This window comes from Talpa europaea (assembly GCF_964194135.1).
Source record: "Talpa europaea genome assembly, chromosome: 9".
Classification (NCBI taxonomy): Eukaryota; Metazoa; Chordata; class Mammalia; order Eulipotyphla; family Talpidae; genus Talpa; species Talpa europaea.
This window is the reverse complement of record NC_140076.1, coordinates 11,865,851-11,886,941: the sequence shown is the minus strand read 5'-3', so window position 1 is coordinate 11,886,941 and position 21,091 is coordinate 11,865,851. Positions and strand designations below refer to the sequence as shown.

The 21,091-nt window shown below is 56.8% G+C and overlaps 1 protein-coding gene across 1 annotated transcript in view; it reads left to right on the top strand.

Moving 5' to 3' along the window:
• Positions 1–21,091, top strand: part of HSPG2 (heparan sulfate proteoglycan 2) — a gene marked incomplete at both ends in the record, with an annotated part of 93,524 nt that overhangs the window by 40,979 nt on the left and 31,454 nt on the right. The window contains 32 exon segments of the mRNA XM_084243714.1: positions 48–106; positions 404–564; positions 2,379–2,507; positions 2,720–2,962; positions 3,051–3,170; positions 4,959–5,090; positions 5,200–5,344; positions 5,428–5,579; positions 5,673–5,819; positions 6,288–6,451; positions 6,926–7,105; positions 7,191–7,387; positions 7,495–7,642; positions 8,346–8,473; positions 8,832–8,918; positions 9,012–9,070; positions 9,229–9,296; positions 10,202–10,342; positions 10,441–10,617; positions 10,772–10,951; positions 11,094–11,212; positions 11,751–11,862; positions 12,033–12,146; positions 12,228–12,355; positions 12,706–12,792; positions 13,277–13,326; positions 13,636–13,730; positions 13,995–14,135; positions 14,491–14,682; positions 19,336–19,428; positions 19,765–19,845; positions 20,032–20,262. Of these exon segments, the coding sequence (XP_084099840.1) occupies positions 48–106; positions 404–564; positions 2,379–2,507; positions 2,720–2,962; positions 3,051–3,170; positions 4,959–5,090; positions 5,200–5,344; positions 5,428–5,579; positions 5,673–5,819; positions 6,288–6,451; positions 6,926–7,105; positions 7,191–7,387; positions 7,495–7,642; positions 8,346–8,473; positions 8,832–8,918; positions 9,012–9,070; positions 9,229–9,296; positions 10,202–10,342; positions 10,441–10,617; positions 10,772–10,951; positions 11,094–11,212; positions 11,751–11,862; positions 12,033–12,146; positions 12,228–12,355; positions 12,706–12,792; positions 13,277–13,326; positions 13,636–13,730; positions 13,995–14,135; positions 14,491–14,682; positions 19,336–19,428; positions 19,765–19,845; positions 20,032–20,262 (4,260 nt within the window).

Genomic DNA, 21,091 nt, shown 5'->3' with positions numbered 1-21,091 from the left:
GTGGGGTAAAGGTGCCTGGAGGCTGATGGTGCTGTGTCCCTCTCCAGCTGGAGGCAGAGTACTTGAAGATTCCTGGAGACCAGGTTGTCAATGTCGTGTTCATCAAGTGAGAAGGGTCCCTGGGGGCTGGTGAGGGACTGGGGAGTAAGCTGGTAGGGCTAACAAGATGGGCAGAGGCCTGGGCACCAGGAGTGGAGGCAGGAGGGGCCTAATGGGATGAATCCCCATAGGTGGAAGTTCAGGAGTTATTGGAGGGATGAGCTGGAGCTTAAGTTGTCCTGCTTGGGGTACGGGCCATCCAGGAGCAGGGGAATCACAGCTCAGGCCTGAGCATCAGGCAGGGAGCTAATGGAGGAGCTGGGATGGCAGGTATCTTTCTCATCCTGTCTCCTGCCATCCCTAGGAAGCTGGACAGCTGGGTCTTTGTGGAACTGGACGTGGGCTCAGAAGGGAATGCGGACGGGGCTCAGATTGAGGAAGTGCTGCGCTCGGTCATCGCCAATGGCTCCATCGCCTCCTACACCACCTCTCTCCAGGGATTCCAGTTCCGACGTCTAGGCACAGGTAATCCCATGCCCTCCTCCAGCTTCCCAGGCTCATGGGGGCTCCCTCTCAGTGTTCCCACCATGGAGGCTCCTAATTTGGGCTTACCCACCACCAGGGACAGGGTACCCACCACCTCCTATACCTGGCGCATCCATCAATGGCAGTCTTGGCTTTGGTGGAGCATTATCTGTCTCCTCTAACATGTGTCCTTCAGACAATTCTGCTGTCTCTCTGTAGACCTTTATATTGAGACAAGAGGTAAAAAATTCCTTTCTTCACACAGTATTTTCAGGTCCAAAGCACTTTTGTGTCTAGTAATAACCATCAATTGCTCCCTGAGCACTGACTAGATGCCAGCCACTCTGTAAGGCCCCTCGCAGCCTCCCAAGCTTTCTTAACAACTCCTGTGAAGTGGATATTCCTCCTGCTTTAGACACGAGGCTTCTGAGACCTAGGAGGGAAAAACAACTTGTCCAAATTCAGATAAGCATTTAGTAGAATAACCAAAATTAAAACCAAGCCTTGTGTCTATGCTAATCTTGCCAGAACCTGTGATAAGATGAGATGAGAAACTGAGGCTCAGAAAGACTAGGACACTGGCCCAAAGTCACACAGCATTAGATGTGAAGGCCTGGCCTTTATACTCAATCAGCCCAGGTTTCTTTTCATTGTTCCTCTACTACCCATTTTACTCCAAGTGTTTTCTTCTCTAGACCAGGCTATAGCCCCATCTCTATCTCGGTTCTACTCCCTGGGAGTGGAAAATGTTACCATCCCTGTCTCAGTGGAACCCAGAACTGAACAAACTCCATCCCTTCCCTGGTATAGCCCCATCAGAAAAACAGTGAAACCATCACCTCCTTCATTCTGCACATAAAACCTCAGTTAATGTGCCCGAAGATCAAGTTTGCTCTTTTGGCATCCCTGGGCCCAGGTCTCAATATTGCTGGGGGTTCAGCCCTCTTTTCCCTCTTTTTTTCTTTAAAAAAGATTTATTTATTTATGCATAAAAGAGCTGGGGCACAGGCCAGAGGTGCGGGGGGTGAGAGGACTCACCAGAGACAGAGTGGGGAACAGAACAGGCAGACTAACCGAAGTACACTGCTGAGGGGAGCTGCGGGCGAGACAGGAGAGGTCTGCCTTCCCATGTGGATTTCTCCCTGGCCTGCCAGGAATTGAACTCGTGCTGCAGAAGCTGTGAATTGCTTCATAGTGCGGTGCTTAACCCCTTGCACCACCAGGCCCTTCTCCCTCTTTTCAATGAGACTTCCTGAATAAGGATGGTGGGATGCATGCTGCTCAGCCCTGCGGCCCCCACGTCCCAAGTGGAATGGCTGCTGATCACACCTTCCTTTCCAGCACAGACACCCCCGCCCCCCCCAGCCGCTGTGGCGGCCGCGGTGACACCAGGTGAGAGTGTAAGCCAGACCCTGGCCCAGCAGGTACCAAGAGAAGTTAATGGATGGAGGGGAAGAAAGGATGAGGGCAAGATGATGGGGCATCGCCCACCGCTGCCCTTCTCCCCTCCCTCTTTGTCCTTGCGGGCCAGGTTGTGGCCTGCATGCGTGTGACATGATATGGTTGCATGCATGTGGCATGTTAACAGTGTGTGGGGTCTGTGTTAGGGATGGGTAAGGCCACCGCCACACGTCATGCCCCGTGTGTGCTGTGGATGTGCCTGTCACGTGTTCCCTGCCTTCACTGAATCAGCAGCAGCAAAAAGGCTTGACACAGGGCCCCGAAGCCCACTGCCACCCATGTGGTGCCTGTGCATCCATGCTGCCTTCCACTAACCCTCACCTGCCCTTCTGACTGCCTCCGCCCCCCCACAGTGCCCCAGTATACAAGAGTCTGCACTGAGGCCGAGTTTGCCTGCCACAGCCACAACGAGTGTGTGCCTCTGGAGTACCGCTGTGACCGGAGACCCGACTGCAGGGACATGTCCGATGAGCTCGATTGTGGTGAGGGGCTGCCTGGGGCAAGATGCCTGTGGACTCCCAGGGAGGGCCAGGGGTCAGTCTGGGCTGTGAAGAGCTGGAGGGAGGTGGGCAGGGACACAGAAAGAGTGATAACAGGGTTGGGGGCTGGGAGGCATGGAGGTACGGGGGTACAGGGAGGTACACGGAGTGAGGAACCACCCCCTGTACCAACGCCAAGCGGGCTCTGCCCACAGAGGAGCCCATCAGCTCCACGCCACCCCATCTGGTGGAGACATCACCTTTACCACCCCGGCCAGAGACAACCACATTGCAGCCACCAGTCACCCCCACCCCTCAGCAGCTGCTTCCCCATCTGCCCGGGACTCTGCGCTGTGGGCCCCATGAGGCCATGTGCCACAGTGGGCACTGCATCCCCAAAGACTATGTCTGCGATGGGCAGGAGGACTGCAAGGATGGCAGTGATGAGCTGGACTGCGGTGAGGACCGGGCGGGGGTGTGGATCGGGGTGCAGGCCACCAGCCGGCGGGGGAGGGCTGCTGGCTGAACCCTGCCTGATCCACCCAGGCCCTGCCCCACCCTGTGAGCCCAATGAATTTGCCTGTGGAAACGGGCACTGTGCCCTCAAGCTGTGGCACTGTGATGGCGACTACGACTGTGAGGACCGCACTGATGAGGCCAACTGCAGTGAGTGCCCTGGGTCCCCCTGGCGCCCCAACCTCCAGGCCTCCTTCCACTGCCTGTCCCTTCTTGAGCTGGTTTGTTTGCTCTCCCTGGCAGAGCAGTCCCTGGGGACAAGCTTTGCAGTGTATCTCTCTTGACATCAGCAAGAAGGGCTCCTGGGTTCTGAGCTCTCCTTGGTACCAAGCTGTGGCTAGAATGCCTGTGCTTATTTTTATTTCCTGTCTATGTTTTATTACCATTAATCTTCTCTTTGTTGTTTATGCTGGCATCTGGGTCAGGTGAGTGGCTAAGAGGTCTTGATATACTGGGGTCTGGTGGTGGTGTCTTGATGTCTGGGTGCATCACAGCCTTCCCTTTATGGACCTAGAGGTTTTTCATCTAGAGCTGGTGTGTTCTTCCATCTTGTCAGCTCTTCATCCATCTATCCATCTATCCATCCAGTCGTCCATTCAACCACCTACCCGCCCTTCCATTGTCCATCTTTCCAGATCTCCATCCATCCATCCATCCATCCATTCTTCCTTCCTTCCTTCCTTTCCTTCCTTCCTTCCTTCCTTCCTTCCTTCCTTCCTTCCTTCCTTCCTTCCTTCCTTCCTTCCTTCCTTCCTTCCTTCCTTCCATTGGTCCATCTTTCCTTCCATCCATCTATCCATCCATCCATCCATAGAACCAACATCCTTCCTCCTTGCCAGTCCATCTAAACAACCATCCATCTACCCATTGCTCATCATCCATCTAGTCAATGTTATGGATGTTACAACAGTTAAATGGATGAGGCTGGAGAGCCAGAGACCACAGTCAGATAGCATCTTGCATGTCATGTCCTGTGAGGTGAAGTCTGGGGCTTGTTACCTCAAAACTCAGGATCATCTTCAAAACTGTTTCTCTGTGGGCCGGGTCATGTGTCTGAGGGCATGTGGGCATGACTACTGTCTGTTGGTGCAGCCTCTCCTTGCCTTCCCTCACCTCCCTACTCCACAGCTGGAGAGAGGCAGTGTCTGCCGCAGGCTGGCAGAGTTGGTGACACTTGCCCGGGGCTCTACATTTAGCTTGTCCCCTGTGAGTGAAAGTTCTGGGGACTGTGGTTGAGGAGCCCTTCTCAGAGGCCTCTGCTGGGGAGCAGCCAGGGAAGGCAAGCCCTTATTGACCGAGTATAGGAAAGAGAATGGGGCCGCTTGGCTTGGGGGCTCATCGTATATTGGAACAGAAGCCCCTGAGTGGGTCAGTAGATGGTGCCTTGCGGCCTCTTCTTGCTTCCTTCTCTGTACCCCTATTCCTGTCTGTGTGTCTGTCTCAAGTTCAGTCTCCCTGAGGAAGAACACAGTCCCTGCCTCCTACAGATGCCTAGCTGGGGCCCAGCCCAGGTGCCAGGCCAACTCCAGGTGCCAGTCCACAGGTCAGGTGCCACCTCTGGGCAGGACCGAACAAGGTCCGGGCTGTGCCAGGTGTGTGGTGAGGCCTTTCTGGTGGAGAGAACAGTGCCGGGTATTACCTGGTGTCTGAAGATCCTGGCCAAGTGGGCTGTGCCTTTGACAGGGGTCTTGTGCTTCTGAGGGTGGGAGGGCCTAAGTGACAATGGCATGCCAGGTATAACTGTTTCGGGGAGTGCAGATGAGTGGGTGGGGGGTGGGGTGATGTGACTAGCTGTAGGCTGGCCAACTGGTCACCCAGACATCGCAGACAGTATTGTGAGAAGGTGGATAGGGTGGGTTGTTGGAGGTAGGAGGGGAATAGGGATAGCCTTCCCTGAGGGCAGTCCCCTCTGCCCATACCACCTGCCTCTGCCCCCAGCCGCCAAGCGCCCCGAGGATGTCTGTGGGCCCACCCAGTTCCGCTGCGTCTCCACAAGCACGTGCATCCCGGCCAGCTTCCACTGTGACGAGGAGAGTGACTGTCCCGATCGCAGTGACGAGATTGGCTGCAGTGAGCAGGGAGCTGGGGGCAAACTGGGAGTTGTGTTCTGGGTGCTTCTCTGCATTCTCAGCCTCCCCGCCCCTCCTCATACCCCTCACTCCTCCTCCCTTCTCCCCAGTGCCCCCTCAGGTGGTGACCCCTCCCCAGGAGTCCATCCAGGTTTCCCGGGGCCAGACAGTGACCTTCACCTGCGAGGCCATCGGGGTCCCTACCCCCATCATCAACTGGAGGCTCAACTGGGGCCACATCCCGTCTAATTCCAGGTGCGGTCTGGTGGGGGCCGAGGATGCAGGGAGGCTGGTCCAGGTGATCCAGGCCTGATCCCACCTTTGTCTGGGGCCCGCAGGGTGACAATGACCAGCGAAAGAGGCCGTGGCACGCTGACCATCCGCGATGTGAAGGAGGCCGACCAGGGCGCCTACACCTGTGAGGCCATGAACGCCCGAGGCATGGTGTTCGGCATCCCTGACGGTGTCCTAGAGCTCATCCCACAGAGAGGTACAGCCAGGGGGCAGGGCAGGCCCCCGGCTGGGGTGAGTGGGCTGGTCTGCCGGTGCTCTGCTTCAACCCACCCCCCCTGCCACCCCTCAGGGCCCTGTCCTGAAGGACACTTCTACCTGGAAGACAGCGCTTCCTGCCTGCCCTGCTTCTGCTTTGGTGTCACCAGGGTGTGCCAGAGTAGCCGCCGCTTCCGAGACCAAATCCAACTGCGCTTTGACCAGCCTGACGACTTCAAGGGTGCGTGGGTGGGTGGCCCGGCGGGGGGGCAACTGCTGTGGGGGCAGAAGGCGCATCTGGAAAGTGGTAGAACCAGGTCTGGGCACCTGTTCATCAGCTTTGTGGCTCTCTACTGCCCCCTATGGGCTGTTCCAGCCCTGACAGTCCATGGATCTAATGGCGAGCAAAAGGCTCTGAGAAGTCCTGCAGCAAAGAAACTCTGTGAGCTTTCTTTGACCCTTTGGTTCCCAGATACTATTCTACAGCACTGGTTTCCCCCAGAGCACCCTTTGAGGAATATTTCAACACCTCCAGAACTAAAGATGAAATAAAGTACATTTGTTTTGTACTTTTAGAAGAGAGATTAAAATTGTCTAAATAAAATTTCTCCTAGAACTTTCCCATCTTTTCTAGGTTACTGCTTGTCAGGGTGGGTGTCTCAGGCTAGTACTTGCCACAACCCTCACCCCTCCTTCTCGCTGCCCACAGGCGTGAATGTGACGATGCCCTCGCAGCCCGGCATGCCCCCCCTCTCTTCCACCCAGCTGCAGATTGACACTGCCAGGCAGGAGTTCCAGCTGGTCGACCTGTCTCGCCGCTTCCTGGTCCATGACTCCTTCTGGGCTCTGCCTGAGCAGTTCTTGGGTAACAAGGTAAGGGGCTGGGCTGCTGCCACCATGCCTCACATCCCCAGAAACTGCCGGCGTTTCACTCCCTCTGAAGCTAGTAGCCAGCAGGGCCAACTCAACTCTGGGGGAAAGGTGTTGTGACGCCCCCATGCAGCCCCCTGTGGACAGGGCCCCTACACAGGGCTCTCAGGTGGAGAGGAATGCTGATTTGGCTTTTGGGAAGGGCCCTGGGTCACTCCCCTGCTGCTGGATAAGGTTTCGTGTCCTGCCTCTGGCCTCTTTTGCTTTTGCACAGCATTATCCTACTCCCCCTCAATCAGACTGAGCATGCCAAAGGCAGAGCCCAAGTTCCACCCATCTCTGCTTCCTGTGCCCAGCTCAGTGCCTGGCACACAGGAGCACTAGGTATACAGAGGGAGGGAGGAGAGGGCAGCTGGACACAGTAGGCATAGAGCTTGCCCACAGCTGCCCTGCTATGACCTACCATGTCTTGGCCAGGTGGACTCTTACGGTGGCTCCCTGCGCTACAAGGTGCACTACGAGCTAGCACGTGGCACACTGGAGCCAGTGCAGCGGCCAGATGTAGTCCTCGTGGGTGCTGGGTATCGCCTTCTCTCCCGAGGCCACACGCCCACCCAACCCGGCACCCTGAACCAGCGCCAGGTCCAGTTCTCTGAGGTAGGTGGTGCCTACCTCCCCTCAGAAGGGGATTCAGGCTGTGTGGGCGCTGATGTGTGACCCCTCCACCTTTGTCCATGTTCAGGAGCACTGGGTCCATGAGTCTGGTCGGCCAGTGCAGCGGGCGGAGATGCTGCAAGTGCTACAGAGCCTGGAGGCCGTGCTCATCCAGACAGTGTACAACACCAAGATGGCTAGTGTGGGGCTCAGCGACATCATCATGGATACCACTGTCTCCCATGCTACCAGCCATGGCCGTGCCCACAGTGTGGAGGAATGCAGGTGCCTGACCCGACAGGGCAGGGGGCCACAAAGACCCCGGCCAAGATAGGAGAGAAATAGCAGGCCCTCCTGGTTCCTGCAGCCCTGTCTTGATCCTGCCCCCACAGGTGCCCTGCTGGCTACACCGGCTTGTCCTGTGAGAGCTGTGATGCCCACTTCACCCGAGTGCCTGGTGGGCCCTACTTGGGCACCTGCTCTGGCTGTAACTGCAATGGCCATGCCAGCTCCTGTGATCCCGTGTATGGCCACTGCCTGGTAAGTAGTGTCCACTCACACTTGGACATTGATTGGGAACAGGGGCAGAGTGGGAGACCCCAGATTGAGGCTTCCTTATGTCTGTAAGCTAAGTACAAACCTCCAGAATGACTACCATGCTGCCGGTTATCATAATCTCTGGACATATTAACAAAGATAGCATATCGACTAAGGGAGGTGAAGATCTTAATTTTCATCTACCCTAGTCAAACCAATCCTGAGTACTATGGAAAGCTTGGCCCTTACCAGGGCAGCTCTAAGTGGTAAGATCCTATAAATTATATATATTTCTTAGGAATAGAGGAGGGAGCTAGGATTGTAAAGCTGCTGGAAGGGAGGGCTCAAGCAGGGCAAACTATTATCTCTAAGTCCCTGAAAAACTATCAGGCGTAGAAGGAAAAGACTCCAGGAGAAAGAACTGGCGAGTGGGTGTAGATTAGAAAGTGATGCAGGTTTAGCTCAGGTTAAAGGAGGCAAGCTGTGATGGGAAAAGCTACCATGTGAGGTGAGGAACTCCCCATTGGAGGCAGCCGGCTGTTCCTCTCTCAGCAAAGCTGTGGAGTTATTCCAGTATGGTGGGGGAGGCTGAACCAGACAGTCCTAAAGGCCCATCCTCAAAGAGCCATCTGGCCCAGTGTGGCTGCACATTGGGGCCTGGGGACTGCTCTGCTAAACCTGAAGCTGTCCCTTCCCCCTTTCTCAGAATTGTCAACACAACACAGAGGGGCCACAGTGCAACAAATGCAAAGCTGGCTTCTTTGGGGATGCCACAAAGGCCACGGCCACTGCCTGCCGACCTTGCCCTTGTCCGTACATCGACACCTCCCGCAGGTCAGACCCAGCTTGGGGTGGGGCAGCTATGGCTGGGGGTGTGGGCCATGCAGCATGCTAGGGGCACACTCTGGGCAGGGAGCTGGGAGACCTGGGTTCAAATCGTGGACACTCAGTTGTTTTCTGCCCCTTGACCTGTTAAGGCCTCAGTTTCCTTTTCCATATAATGGACCCATGTGTCTTCTTAATGTTGCTCTGAGGCTGTAGATCAAGAGCAAGTGGACAAAGACATGACATCATACCTCACAACCTATTGTGTCCCTGTGGACAGCAGACATTTCACAGGGTGACAGTCTATGACCTCACCTGACCCACCACTGCAGCCCTGCCCCGTGTTATGTCCACTTGATACCCACAGATTCTCAGATACCTGCTTCCTGGACACAGATGGCCAAGCCACATGTGACGCATGTGCCCCAGGCTACACGGGCCGCCGCTGCGAGAGGTGAGGAATTGCTGGCAGGGCCTGGGAGAAGTAGGCTGTACTGGGGGACGGGGGGACATGGAAATGCCGCTGACCATCCTACCTCTCCTCCAGCTGTGCCCCTGGATATGTGGGCAACCCCATTCAGCCAGGCGGAAAGTGCAGGGCCACCAGTGAGTATTATAGCCACCATCTCTGGGGACCGATCTCCAGTCCTGGAGGCTAGTCCAAATCCCATGAACCTCTGGGAGCTGTCGCCCACTATCCCTCATCTGCCCAGACTGTGTAGTCCGTTCCATCTGCCCTGCTGACACCCACTTTGTACCTGCAGCCCAGGAGATTGTGCGCTGTGATAATCGAGGCAGCATAGGGACCTCTGGGGAGACCTGCCTTTGTAAGGTACGTGTAGCCCCCTCGCCCCGGCCCCTCGGCCGTGGGTCCCGGCACAAAGCTGGAAGATGGGGCAAGGAGGCTTCTTCCTCTCTGTAGCTCCTTGGCTGGTGGGTGGTGACTGAGGCAGAGGTAGATGGACCTGGCTGGTTCATCTTCCCCCTCCAAAAAGGTAGCCTGGCAAAGGGAAGGAGCTCTGGTTGGAGAGCGCTGGTTGGGGAGTCAGGTGGCCTGGGTCCAAGTCCCAGATCCCTTGCCAGTCTTCTTTGTGTAACCGTAGTGTCCGATTGTACCTTTGACCACACCTTAATCCTCGTGCTGACACAGTAATGCAGGTATTAGCATCCCCAATTTACAGATAAGGAAATGAAGGCTCAGAGGAGGGAAGTCATTTGCATTTAGAGTGGGAGAATCAAGTGTCAGTGGAAAAAAGAACTGACAGATTTTGAAATCAGGTATTCCTGATCTTAACTCTCAGGGTGGATTGGTAAGCCAGGCGACCTCGTGTGAATCATTTCCCATCCCTGAGCCTCAGTTTCCTCGTGTGAAGCATGGAGATGCCACATACCTCTCCAGGGATCTAGAGGGCTTAAATGAGATAACTGAACAGAAACTAGCACAGACATGAAACACTATATGAATAGTAGCAATCATTAATTTACCCAAGTGGCTATGTTTCACCTCTGAATTTATCTGTGAGCCCTCTAGCAACCAAAGAGAAAGGGGAAAAATGTCTGGTTGTATAAGCTCCCATTAATTGGGAATTGTTGACATGGTGGCAACCCCTCTACTTATGTTCTTTCCACGGCTCCCTTTGGCCTTGGGTCCCCATGTAGAATGTGAGCGAATTAGCCAGGAAGCTCCAGGAAGCCCCACCGTGGGCCACCCTGCAGCTCCCAGCTCTGTGCCTGCAGAACAACGTGGTGGGGCGCCTGTGCAACGAGTGTGTGGCTGGCTCTTTCCACCTGAGTAACCACAACCCCGATGGCTGCCTCAAGTGCTTCTGCATGGGTGTCAGTCGCCAGTGCACCAGCTCCTCCTGGAGCCGAGACCAGGTACTGATGCAACGGCAGGAGGGCGGGCACACAGGTGGGACCACTGAGCCCCAGTCTCCCACCCCACAGCCCCCATCCTGGCTTATTCTCCCCTCCAGGTGCACGGGACCTCTGAGGAGCCCACTCAGTTCAGCCTGACCAACGCTGCAGGCACCCACACCACCAGCGAGGGCATCTCATCCCCCTCACCCGGGGAACTGGTCTTTTCCTCCTTCCACAACCTCCTAACCGGACCCTACTTCTGGAGCCTCCCTTTGCGCTTCCGCGGGGACAAGGTAGGCAGCAGGTGGGAAGAGAAGGGGAATTCCAGGCAGCAGGACCAGCACAGCAAAGGCTTGGGAGCAGGAGAGGCCTGGTGCCTTGGGAGCCGAGAAGGGTGGCTGGAGCGCTGGCGGGGTGCAGCTGAGCACCGTCCACTCTGTGCCCCAGGTCACCTCCTACGGAGGAGAGTTGCGCTTCACGGTGACCCAGCGGCCCCACCCCGGCGCCCTGCCCCTACACCGGCAGCCCCTGGTGGTGCTCCAGGGCAACGGCATCGTCTTGGAGCATCACACCTCCCAGGACCTTATTCCTGGCCAACCCAGCACCTTCACTGTGCCGTTCCGGGAGGTGAGCATGCCGCTCCCAGAACCTTCCATGGCTGGGGTGTGGGGCTGGGAGGGCCGGGGCTGTTAGGCCCCCTGCTCCTCACTCAAGAGTGTCAGTGTGCCAGGATGTCGGATTTGCAGCACTTGTATCATTTCCTTGGCAGCAAGCCTGGCAGCGGCCCGACGGGCAGCCGGCCACACGGGAGCACCTGTTGATGGCGCTGGCGGGTATTGATGCCCTCCTGATCCAGGCATCCTATACCCAGCGGCCAGCTGAGAGCAGGTGCCTGGGGCCCGGGCGGGAGGACAGAGGGGGCATGGCACTGTGGCTCCAGTTTAAGCGGGGTGATGCAGAAGAGCCAGGCTGCCAGCTCTGCCACACACTGGCCGCACATGGCCCTCTTTTGCTTCCCTTTCCTCCTCTGTAAAATGGAGATGATAACAGTGCTTCCCTCACAGGGCTTGGCTTAGGTCAGGTTCTGTCAAAGCAAAGCAAGGTGAACCTCGGAGTGGGGAGAGGGAGAGGAAGAGGCCTCTAGCCTCAGCTTCACCCACGGAGCTCTGAGGGTCATCGTGCTTTGAGACAAAGGGGCTTTTGCACCCTGGGCAGTCTGTCATTGGTCACTCCAGGGAAGCAGGTAGTTCACCTACCTGGCAAGGAAGGCTCATTGCCCTGGGGAAAGCAGTTGTGTGAGCCATTCATGGAGCCCTGTCAGCAGCTGGGCAGTATGGGGCCCCAGTAGCACCAAGACAGGGCATTTGGGGATAAACGGAGGCCTGGCCCCAAGGAGTGCACATTCACAGGGGGCCTGTCACTCCAGGGTCTCTGGCATCACCATGGACGTGGCTGTGCCTGAGCACACGGGCCAGGATCCTGCCCTGGAGGTGGAGCAGTGTACCTGCCCACCTGGGTACCGCGGACCCTCCTGCCAGGTGAGCCCTGACCCTGACCCATCCAGCCCGCTCCCTCCCTCGTACTCCCCGGCCCTGCCTTCTGTCACTCTCCCCACCGCCCTATTCCCGCCCTGCCCGGCCACCCAGTGTCCCTGCTCCCTTCTGAGTCTGACAGGGAAGCCCCTCACTGTCATCTTCCTGCCCCCCAGGACTGTGACACCGGCTATACACGCATGCCCAGCGGCCTCTACCTGGGTACCTGTGAACGATGCAGCTGCCATGGTCACTCGGAGGCCTGTGAGCCCGAAACAGGAGCCTGCCAGGTGAGCCCCGCCGCCTTCCTTCCCGCCCCAGGGATCTGTGGCCATTAGGAGCCTGGCCTTAACCCATCTCTACTCCTCCAGGGCTGCCAGCATCACACGGAGGGCCCTCGGTGTGAGCAGTGCCAGCCCGGGTACTACGGGGATGCCCAAAGGGGGACGCCGCTGGACTGCCAACCGTGCCCATGCTATGGAGCCCCCGCCAGTGGCCAGTGCGTCCATCCCTGCCCTTTCCTGAGATGTCCACCTGCCCCTTTCCCGAATCTTCCTCCCAGCAGGCCCCTCTGAGAGGCAGTGGTTGAATCCTGCCCTTGCCCTTCCTCATGTGTAATTTGGCATGAGATGCACTTCCCTCCTGGCCTTGGCTTCCTTCTCTGTGATTTGGGGACAGAGATGCCCCACCCCAATGCCCCATCAATTGAGGTGATGGACATAAACTCAGGACAGAACTGGCATGGAGCTGGCACTCACATCACATAGTTCCCATGCCCACTCCCCATCTCCTGCCCCGGACGAAGGGCTGCCCCCCTTCTCACTGGAAATTTGCCCTCCACACCCTCAGGGCCACCCACACTTGCTTTCTGGACACAGACGGCCACCCCACCTGTGATGCGTGCTCCCCAGGCCACAGTGGGCGTCACTGTGAGAGGTGAGGTGCAGGGTGGGCAAAGTGGGGGGTCGTGCAGGAGGAACTATCTCTGGAGTCCTCAGGCTGGCCCCTGCCCTCCTGACCAGAGGGACCAGAGCCTCCGTCTCACCTCACACAGACCCCAGGAGATAATCAGCTCCTCTCCCTGAAAGCCTCCCCCCATAGCCCACATTCAAGGCCTTCAGATTCCAGTCTGCAGTCCACCGCCAACCCCCAGCACCCCTGCTCAGTGAGGGCAAAGTCTCCCCACAAAATCCCTCATTCTTGCCGGAGGTGCTAGGTTGGGGGCCTGGGGATCTGGGACATATCCCTGCCTTTTTCCCGCCTGTCCCCGGCTGTGATGGGGTGAGTCAGGCTGATTGTTGCTCCCAACCTGGGAGGTCACTGAGTTCAGTAGAGGCCGCCTGGCCCACTCCCGGTGCAGCAGGCTCCCCGCAAGTCTCTGCTTCTGCCCCCATTCATCAAATGCTTGCTCTCTTCCTAGGTGTGCCCCCGGTTACTATGGCAATCCCAGCCAAGGCCAGCCATGCAGAAGTGAGTAGGCTCCGGAGGCCCTTGGGGTGGGCTACCCAGTCTCCCCCCAGGGCTAAGCGAGGGCAGAGCCTTTGTTTTCCGCCAGCCTGGGCCAAGGGTCAGCCTGACCTGACCCTTCTGGGCCTCGGCTGCTTTGTCTGGGGAATGGGGTTAGTAATATGTCCGCCCACCCCAGAAGCCTGCTGTGAACATGCGGGGTGTTCAGAAATAAGCATTCCCTCTCAGTGGTGAGTCAGGTGACCAGAGGGCGGTGGGAAGGGGGTCTTGGGTGGTGGGCTTGGGATCCCAGCTGTGGCCTCCCTGTCTCAGGAGATGGCCAAATACCAGACCTGAACGGCTGCGGCTGCGACCCCCAGGGCAGCATCGGCAGCCAGTGTGACGCTGCTGGCCAGTGCCAGTGCAAGGTGAGTCCTGCGCTGGCCCCCTGCAGAGGCCCTAACTCCCCCTACGGCTATCTCTGCAAACCCCCACCTCCTTACTTAGAGGGCCCGTCTCTGCCCCATTGCTGGGTACCTGGTGGGAAGTCAGGCAACATCTGACAAGAACTGGGGTCCAGACATGGGGGCAACAGGTGTTCACCTTGACTACCAGCAATGTCTGCAAAGGCTGACCTCAGAAGCTGCTGTTAGGAGTGCAAGAGTCCCACCCTTCCTATCTCGCCCACCCAGGCCCAAGTAGAAGGCCTCACCTGTAGCCACTGTCGACCGCACCACTTCCACCTGAGTGCCAGGAACCCTGATGGCTGCCTGACCTGCTTCTGCATGGGCGTCACCCAGCAGTGCGCCAGCTCCTCCTACACCCGCCACCTGGTAAGAGCCTGTGAGTTGCCCCCACCCTGGGGCTGGCCCCTGCCTCCTCCTGACTTGCCCTCAGGGCAAGAAGCCTGACCCTGCATTGTCTCTATTGCCTATGAGGATACCCACTCCATGCCTCCATTATTCCCACGTGAGCACAGATCCTGGCAACCCTTGCCCCTACCCCAGTATCCTCTCCACAACCTCATTATCATTCTCAGCCTGAGCCAGTCCCCCCCATTGTCCACCCTATTCCCCCATTATTTTTGTCCCAGTCCTGAGCTCAGCAACCCCCCTTACCCACTCTAATGCCCCCCCAAATGCCTGCCCCACTGCCCAAGATGACGTCCCATTCTCCTTCTGCTGGCAGATCTCTACCCACTTTGCCCCCGGGGATTTCCAAGGCTTTGCTCTGGTGAACCCACAAAGGAACAGCCACCTGACGGGGGGTTTTACCGTGGAGCCCGTGCCCGAGGGGGCCCAGCTATCCTTCAGCAACTTCGCCCACCTCGGCCACGAGTCCTTCTACTGGCAGCTGCCAGAGACGTACCAGGGAGACAAGGTATGAAGCACAGCAGGGGCTGACAGGCCACCCTCCTGCCAGCTCTGAGCCCAACTCAGACATGAGTTGACTTCAGAGGTGCCTCGGCCACGTCGTAGTTAGGCTTGTGACCTTTGGAGCCAGCTAGGCCTCAGTGTGAACCCAGCTCTGCCACTTCCCACTCGTTGTTTTTTGATAAACCTCAGCTCTGGGTGGCGGGAGGCCTGGGGCTCTTCACACCTGGCACATAAGTGGTACTCACCCGCTAATGATTATTAGCTTTCAGGCAGTTGGTCAGCACAGGTCCCGGTTGAGGCCTTCCAAACACTAAGACAGATGAGACACAATTTCCGTTTCGTTCATTTTCTCGCTCAAAGTTCACTCGTCCGCTGGTTGGCACTGTGCAGCTGTTGGGTTTGCTAAGAACTCTTACTCTAGGTCAGGTACTCTGCAACAGGCACTTTCACTGGAGACTGCTACTGTCCTATCCCACAGATGAGGAAACGCAGGGGAGGGAGGTTAGGGAACTTGCCTGAGCACCTGCAGCCAGTAGGTGGGTGTGCTGGGATCCCAGCCCAGGTCAGACTACCCTCAAAGACTATACTAGTCAGCAGTGAACTTGTCTCTTCCACTCCAGGGTCATGTGGGCAGGTAATGGTGATGGCAACATTGTGGGGGGCAGGGTCTAAGGGGCGGACTCCGGGGCAGCCTGCTCAAATGTGTACCTGGAGCAGGCACCCAGGGAAGGGGTTCTTAGTATAGGAGTCCCCTGCTAACTGAGGCCAGTGCTCAGGGCCAGGGTCCCAGGAAGGTCAGGGGCTCGGAGGAGGGGAGTCCTGAGGCCATGCTGTTGAGTGCTATGCACTGACCCAAGTATCCCAGCCCCCTTCCAGGCTGCCTGCCTTTTGGTGCCTTCTCCCTTCTTCCTCCTCCTGGTCTCTCTGCCTCCCTTCTGTGCTACACTCTCAGACCTTTCTCTCTTATTCCATTTTCTGGTGTTCATGGTGCCCCACAGAGGGAGGCATATTTTGCTCGGATGCGCCGGGCTCACCAGGTAGGCCCAAGATATGAGGGGTGTGAAGTCTATCTGACGTGGGCATGGTGTGTGCTTAGATGCTCTCAGTCCTGTATGGGAGATGCCCCAGGTCCCAGTGGGTCTGTATGAACCCAGGCAGTGCCCAACAGCCTGTGAGAGCACTGTCATGCCTCAGACCTGCCTGGCCAGGACTCAGGGCCAGGAGGAGTGTGAGCTTATACGCCTCATGGTCTGGTACTGGTACCAGCCAGCTGTGGGCAGTGGTGGCCAAAGTGGTGGGGAAACTAACCCGATGCTAAACCCATAACTCACCTGCCCCCCAGGTTACTCCAGCACTGCTTCCCAAGGAGCCTCCATCAACCCCCGTGTGCAAATGTCCCTCCAGCAGCCTGGAGTTAATCATGCTCTGACAGCCTAGAGAGGGAGCATGCGTTTTCTCTCCAGTCAGTGTGGGCCATTCTCACCACCATATGTACGGGGAGGGGGCACTCCCCAGGGCTCCAGCTCTGGATTCTGGGAGATCTGAGCCGGCCTGCACCCTCCACCTACCAGAACCGCACATCCCTCTCAGAGGATCAGCTGCGGACAGCTATGACAACTGGGAGGATCTCGGGGCCCCCAGAGGGCAGGGGCTGGGTGCAGAGGCTCTCATAGGTAACTCAGGGCCTGATTGGGACTGGCCATGTCTGGGCCCCTAGGGAGGAGGCCAGAGAGCGTAGTCCAAGTCGGAGCCTTGAACCGAGGCCCTGGCTTTTCTGGCTGTTGTCCTGGCCACAGCCTGATGCCCAGTTCATTCCAGTGTTGCCTGTGAGAAACCTTGCACAGCTGTGAGTGGCTTGGGCATCATGGTCACACATAGAGAGGGGGTCTGAGGGACAGCGCTCCCACCACAACTGCCACTACAGCTGTCTGCCCCTCTCTTGCTGGGTACCCCATGGGGTTTCTCCCCATCATCATGGCTCACAGTCAGCTGGCCCATCCAGGATCATCCTGCCAGGGTCCCGAGAAGCAAGAGAGCATTATGGCACTGAAGCAGCTGGCTGGCTAGGGCTGGGCGAGGCCTGGGGGTGCAGAGGCTCACAGTGTCCTTGCTGTCCCTCCGCTCCCTCCTCCGTCCTTCCTCTCCTGGCCCCCCAGGTGGACGAGGCCCAGAGGCGGATAGATGCCAAGATCTGGCAGCTCCTCTCCAGCTTTGCTGCCCACCCCCACCCCCCTCCCTGGGGACTTGTGCCCCGTCCCCAGCCTGCAGCTGCTCTTCGAGCAGCCCCACTCTCTTCCTCCTCCTCCTCAGCTACTCTGGCTTCCACAGCAGGCTCCCAGGTATGTGAGGGCACCCTCCAAGGGGCCCCGCTCAGCATGTTTTCCCAGCTCCAGTTGTTTCTATACCAACTCCACAAATCCTGCCATTTCTGCAGTCTCCTGTGCACAGTTATGCTAGCTGTGTTTTTAACATACACTAAAGTCACCCCTAAATCTAAAAATGTTTTCTGGCGTGCAGCATAAGCCATCTTGGGGTTCACAAAAGGTACACACCAGACACAAGCAGACACCCACCCAAACCACAACCAGCGAGAGTAGGCGGGTATCTGAGTCAGATGAGGGAACAAGTCATCCAAACAGCAGGCTGGGACCTGAGTGTTGGGGGTCCCTCTTTCTGGCCTGCTCAATCCGCCTCCAGGGTTCATCCCGCCCTCGTCAGGACCATCTTCCCCTTGACCCCCGCCTGCTCCCTCAGCACTCACAGCCTTTGCTTCTGTTCTAGTTCTCTCTCTCCTATGAAGGCTTCTCTCTGCTTCCTGGAAGCCTCTATTACTGGCAGCTGCCCAAAGCCTTCCTGGGGAACAAGGTAACAAGAAGTTGGGGGGGAGCAGGGTATCACAGAATCTGACCATGTCAGAGGGTCCTTTATGATACAAATGGGTTGACCCAGGCAGGGAAGGGTTTTGTTGGGGTCCCACAGAGAGGGTTGAAATTGAATCCTGTGAACCACCAGCCCCTCACAGAGGGACTGACTCACCTAACAGATCAGCACCCCTTCTTTGGGCTTCCTTTACTCTGTACCCAGTTCGCTGACCTAGCTCTTGGCACGACATCCATTCATTCACACACATTAAGTATGTACTCTCCATGGTATTGTGTGGAGGCAGAAGAGCCTGGCCTCCATATTGTTCCAAAAAACAATCTAGAATGCTCTTAATAATACACAGAACATGCAATAAAATATTCAAAGAAGCAGCCAGGTTGGAGGGAAGTGAAGACAGGAAAGCTCTACTGACGCTGAGAGCGGAGCTGGGTGTACTGGCGAGGAGGCTGGGTGAGGTCTCCGAGCTCAGGGGCAGTATTTATGTGCCCATGTAACTTGATCCTCAAGACACCCTTCAAGGTTGGCATATTCTTACTTCCATTTTCATGGGAGGAAAGTAGTGTTCAGAGAGGTTAAGTAACTTGTCCAAGGCTTCCCAACCCTTAGAGCTGGATTTGAACCTTGGTCTGACTACAGAGTCTGCTCTCGTAGTCACCCTACAGACTGATCCTTGACATTGCTGTGAACTTGCTGGCATCTAAAGGTAATGGGAAGCCAGTTGTCCCATGGTTGTGTCGTTACCCCACCCCAAGCTTATGGAGAACATCCTCAGGGCCTATATAGCCCAAAGCCTGGCATGTAGTCAGTAGGTTTTTAATAAATGCTCATCAATGGAACAAACACACAGATCTGACCCCGTGTGGTGACAGAGAAGAGAAAGAAAGCCCTGCTGGGGCCCCTGTGGCAAACATGGGGGCTTCTCCAATGTGAGCAACAAAAAACCCAAGTCCAGCGGTTTGTCTGCAACAAAGAATCTACTGGCTCATGTAACTGAGTATATTGGCTCATGTAAGCCAATACAAGCACAGTGGTTTCAGGCATGGTTGGCTCCAGGGGCTCATTAGTTCTTTGTCTCGGTTGGCATTCTCCAGCCTCCAATCTGACTAGTAAAGGGAGTTCCTCTGGTCCAGTAGAAGGAGCATCAGTACCAGGTCCATCCCTGGTGGGGCAGAAGGGAGCAGTGGAATATGCAGGTTGGCCAGGCCTGGCTGGGGACCAGGCCACAAACCACAAGGCCTGCACATAGGACAATTTCCTTGAAAGGAAGTCAGAGCTCATTTCATAGCTTCTGTTATCAAGTTAATCACTTCTCTTTGGATTTTTGTATTTAATGTAGTAATTACTTCAAAATTTTTTTAAAAAAAGTAAGGAATCAGGACTGCAGTTTTCAAAAGGAAGGGAAATGGCTTCTGAGTACAGCTGAGAACTTGAGACCCTTCGGCTCCTCCCCATGGTGGCCACTGTTCTTCCCCCTGTGAGCTTTATGGGCAGTTTCTTCCAATGGAAAGGGACTTGGAGCTGTTTGCTGGGATTGTCAAGGCAATGAGGAACACTCCCAAAACAGAAATGTGGCTACTTGGGGTCATTGCCCCCGGAAGGAACTGAGAGAAATCCTGTCTCCCAGGAGCCCACAGGCCATGCAACCAGCCTCTGGTTGGTGCACACAGTGCAAAAAGCTCCAGAGGCTCTGCCCCGCCACCTGCACACATGTTCACCCCCTGCCCCCAGAGAAGGGCAAGGTCAGGCTGTGACTCCAGGGCTTGCCTTCTTGCAGGTAGCAGCTTATGGCGGGAGACTGCGCTACACCCTCTCCTACACAGCGGGGCCGCAGGGCAGCCAGCTCTCAGACCCTGATGTCCAGATCACGGTGAGCACGTAGACTACACCTAGGCAGGCAGAGTGGACGGTGGGAGCCAGGGGGCACTCTCACTGTTTCTGTCCTTCGAGGCCAGCCCACCGTCGGCCTGACATAGGCTGCCGGGTTGGTTGGATGCTACCTCGCTGCTGCCCACAGCCTGGTTGGATGCTACCCAGGCAAAGGCCCAGCTGCTGGCAGAGAGGGCAGCAGCATGTGCTTGATCCCTTTGGGCATAGAACTTGGAATATAGGATGGATGGAGGCTGGTGTAATAGGCTGGGACTGGCGGGGGAGCCCGCTGTGCCAAGAACCCCTCAGTTCTCCTAACCAGCTGCGGTTTTCCTAGGGCAACAACATCATGCTGGTGGCCTCCCAACCGGCACCGCAGGGCCCCGAGAGGAAGAGCTACGAGATCATGTTCCACGAGGTGAGCCTCTTGGCCACAATGTGCCCTGCTTTAACGCTAGCTGCCGTGCCTCTTGCTCCTCCAGCCTCACCCCAACGTCCTGGGCCAGCACCCAGATGGCAGGAGTTGGGGTGAGGGTGGGCTGCAGAAGGGGTACACATACCCTAACACCCCGTGCCCACACTTGCCATCATTCCCCTACCCTAGGAATTCTGGCAACGGCCTGACGGGCAGCCGGCCACACGCGAGCACCTCCTGATGGCGTTGGCTGACCTGGACGAGCTGCTGGTTCGGGCCACCTTCTCCTCCGTGCCGGTGGCGGCCAGCATCAGCGCTGTCAGCCTGGAGGTGGCCCAGCCTGGGCCCTCAAATGGACCCCGGGCCCTCGAGGTGGAGGAATGCCGCTGCCCCCCGGGCTATGTCGGTCTGTCCTGCCAGGTGAGTGTGGCCGGCCCAGACACCGCTGCTCGGGCACAGTTCAGCAGTAACTGACCAACCTCCATTTCCTTGGCCCATGACTGCTGTCGTAACTTTCACATACTCTGCATTACCTCATTTATTCCTCCCAACAGCCATGAGGCTCTGTCAAGTGGGGAGCACCAGACTGTGAGGGGGTGCTGCAGGATGGCAGCTGGGACCCAGGACTGTTCCTCTGCCAGGCAATGGGGCAGAGACAGGAGCGAAAGAGTCCCATTTAGTGGCAGGGACATGGGGGAGGAGGGGAGCCAGGGCTGTCAGTTGAAGCATCTGAGAGCATCTGTAGGGTTTCACTGGAGACTTTGAAGTCCATGAGGGCAGGGCCTGAGCTGACTGCACCCGCCCCTCACCCCACCGCCCCAAATCCCAGGCTTATGATCCATCAGTGAGGAGCTGGGGAAGGAAGATCACAGAGTGCAGAGGGTGGGGCTGCTCAGCCAGGTGCTGGGCTTGAAGGTTGTGGAACATCAATGCCCCAACTCAGGGACTCCCCATGGGAAAACCACATCTCTGCAGCTTTGCTTCTGTGGCCGCAGGAGCCTTCAGGGCCAGAGAGCTGAACTTTACATCCTAGAAGTTATAAAATCTAACACATTTTAAAGGAGAACCTCTAGGGAAAGCAAAATCCTTGGTGCATGTTTTCTGCAGTAAAGCAAACCATTTATAAACATCCCTTTGAAATGGTAGGAGAGGGGAGGCCTGGAGAGATTTCAAAGGGCTGGTGAATAGAAATTCATTGTTCACAGAACCCATGGTGATTCATTCAGGATGTGCAAAGGCCTCGTTGACT